The 2,065-nt window shown below is 60.3% G+C and overlaps 1 protein-coding gene across 1 annotated transcript; it reads right to left on the bottom strand.

Annotated features, from left to right (window-relative positions):
* Positions 1-8: 8 nt before the first annotated feature.
* On the bottom strand, positions 9-1,184 carry LOC113962454 (antigen-presenting glycoprotein CD1d-like; the record flags this gene model as incomplete). The annotated part of the gene is made up of 3 exons (XM_027673208.1): positions 1,106-1,184; positions 550-807; positions 9-404 (listed from the first exon to the last, which is right to left on the bottom strand). Coding segments are annotated over exons 1-3 (733 nt in total), but the record flags the coding sequence as incomplete, so codon positions are not given.
* Positions 1,185-2,065: the final 881 nt, after the last annotated feature.

The following is a 2,065-nucleotide window of genomic DNA, read 5'->3' as shown; positions in this document are numbered from 1 at the left end:
GCAAAGACCGTGGCCACGGGCAGCTCTGGGGGGTGGGAGCAAAGGGGTGGGGGAAGCCCTGGTTGGGCACGGCTTGGCCCCAGGGCTTTGGGGTGGCTGTGGCAGGGTCAGGGTGGTCTCACCTTGTCTCTCCAGAGCTGCCCTCCCGTAACTCAGGAACATCTCCACGGCATTGATGCAGGTATCTTTGAAGATGCCCTTCACCGCCTCACCGAGGATGGTGTTGTTCTGGAGGACAGCCCTGGCGTACCGTGCCAGGTCGGTGTCCTGGGAGAGGGTCCAGGTGGCATTGTCTGCATCCCAGCTGAGGAAGTCCTGCCCATTGTAGCCCAAATAGAAGAAGACCTGAGAGGTCCTGTTGGGGTAGAGCTTGCAGCCTGCCATGCTCTGAGCCACAAAGGGGTCTGGAGGGGCCAAGAGGGGAGAGAGGTTGCATGAGGGGCTGGGATTGCCTTCCTGCAGGCATGATCAGTGCCAGCACTTGCCAGATCCTTCCTCACTATCCAGCTGCTGTTTAGAGAGGGGACGCAGTGAAGAGTGGATACTCACAGGGCACATCCTTCTGTATGGCCCCTTCATTGATCACGCGGATGAACCGATACAAATAGATCCTGAATATGTTGTCAATGTTGTCCCACACCCTTTGGGGCAGGGCTGGACGCACCCAGGGCTGGCAGAAGTGGATGGACCAGGTGTGCTTATCAAGAGAACCGAGTTCGATGTCCTCCAGCAGGCCCAGCCCCTCCGTGTCCACAAAGGAGGTGTTTTGGAAGGTAGAGGTGTGAAGCAGCCGGATAGTGAAGGTCCCTAGATGAGACACGGGTTGGCAGGGAGGAGAGGGACAGGGAAAGTGGAGGGGCTGAGGGACAGGTTGCAGAGGTTGCAGAGATCTGTGGGCCCCCCCTAGGCCCCCTTCATCCTTGGCAGCCCTGGCTCCCACCCCCTGCACCCACCTCAGGTGGCTGCATCCCTGCCGAGGAGGAGGTGTGGAGCCAGGGGACAAAGAAGGGTGAGGAAGCAGGAGCCAAAAGTGGGTGGGGAGCAGGAAGCCTCTTGCCCATGTGGGCATGGGAGCAGCTGTGGATGAGGCAAGGCTCCCACTTACCCTCCAGAGCTGCCCATGTCCCAGAGAGGAGGAAGAGGTAGAGAAGGACGAGGAGGAGGCAGCAGCGAGGGGGCTGCATGGTGCCAGCAGTGAGGCCCAGAGTGTGCAGCAGTGGGTGCAGCAGCAGGAGGAAGAGGCTGTGGGAGATGTGGCTGGAGAAGTCTCAGGCTGGCTCTGCCTGAGCAGCTCTGCTGGTTGTAATGGCCCTGGCAGCCAATGGGGCTGCACTGAGGTTTAGGGGAGGGCCCCAAGGTTCCCCCTTGGGGTAGGCTGGGGCATGCTGAGCATGACTGTGAGTGTCGGGGGAATTTGCTTTTGAGCAAGGTCACCCCACCACACACAGGAGTGATCCCTCATGGCCAAGGCAGCCCCGTGACAATTAGGGTGATGTGGGTGAACTGACCCCTCTTCTCTCCCCCCCTTTCAGGGGGATGTGTCTCCTGACCATGGGCTGCATCCACTGCCCTGATGGGAATATCCTGTACTGCCAGTTGTGCCTGGCGTGTCTCGCCCTGCACAGAACAGACACCGCCATCCACTCTGCACTGCCAGGTGGGTTCACACCAACGTGGCTGCCTTTCCCAGAGGGCAGGAGAACCCTCTTCCCACCACATGGCTTCGTGCCTGGGCTCTCTGTGCCCCAAGGCTGTGAGCCCATCCCATGCCTCTTTGTCACCTCCCAGCCATACCACAGCCAGGCCACACTGATGGGCTGTGGGGATAGAAGCTGGTGATGTGGCAAACCTGCAGGAGAAGAGCTGGGCCAGGCACGTGGGCCAAGACCATGGCCCTGGACAGCTCTGGGGGATGAGAGTGATGGAGAAGAGCTGATGGGGACATTCCCTGGCCACTCGGCTCTGCTGGCCTGATTCAATGGGCAAGGGACTCCCCAGGTTGAGGTGCTGAGCAGTTCCAGTCTGGAGCACAGCTGTGGGGTCAGGGATGGGTGCAGGCAGAGCT

Source organism: Neopelma chrysocephalum, unplaced genomic scaffold (assembly GCF_003984885.1).
Source record: "Neopelma chrysocephalum unplaced genomic scaffold, ASM398488v2 Primary Assembly neopelma1_179933, whole genome shotgun sequence".
Taxonomy (NCBI): Eukaryota; Metazoa; Chordata; class Aves; order Passeriformes; family Pipridae; genus Neopelma; species Neopelma chrysocephalum.
Note: the sequence above shows the minus strand (reverse complement) of the source record. Positions and strands in the feature narration are given on the sequence as shown.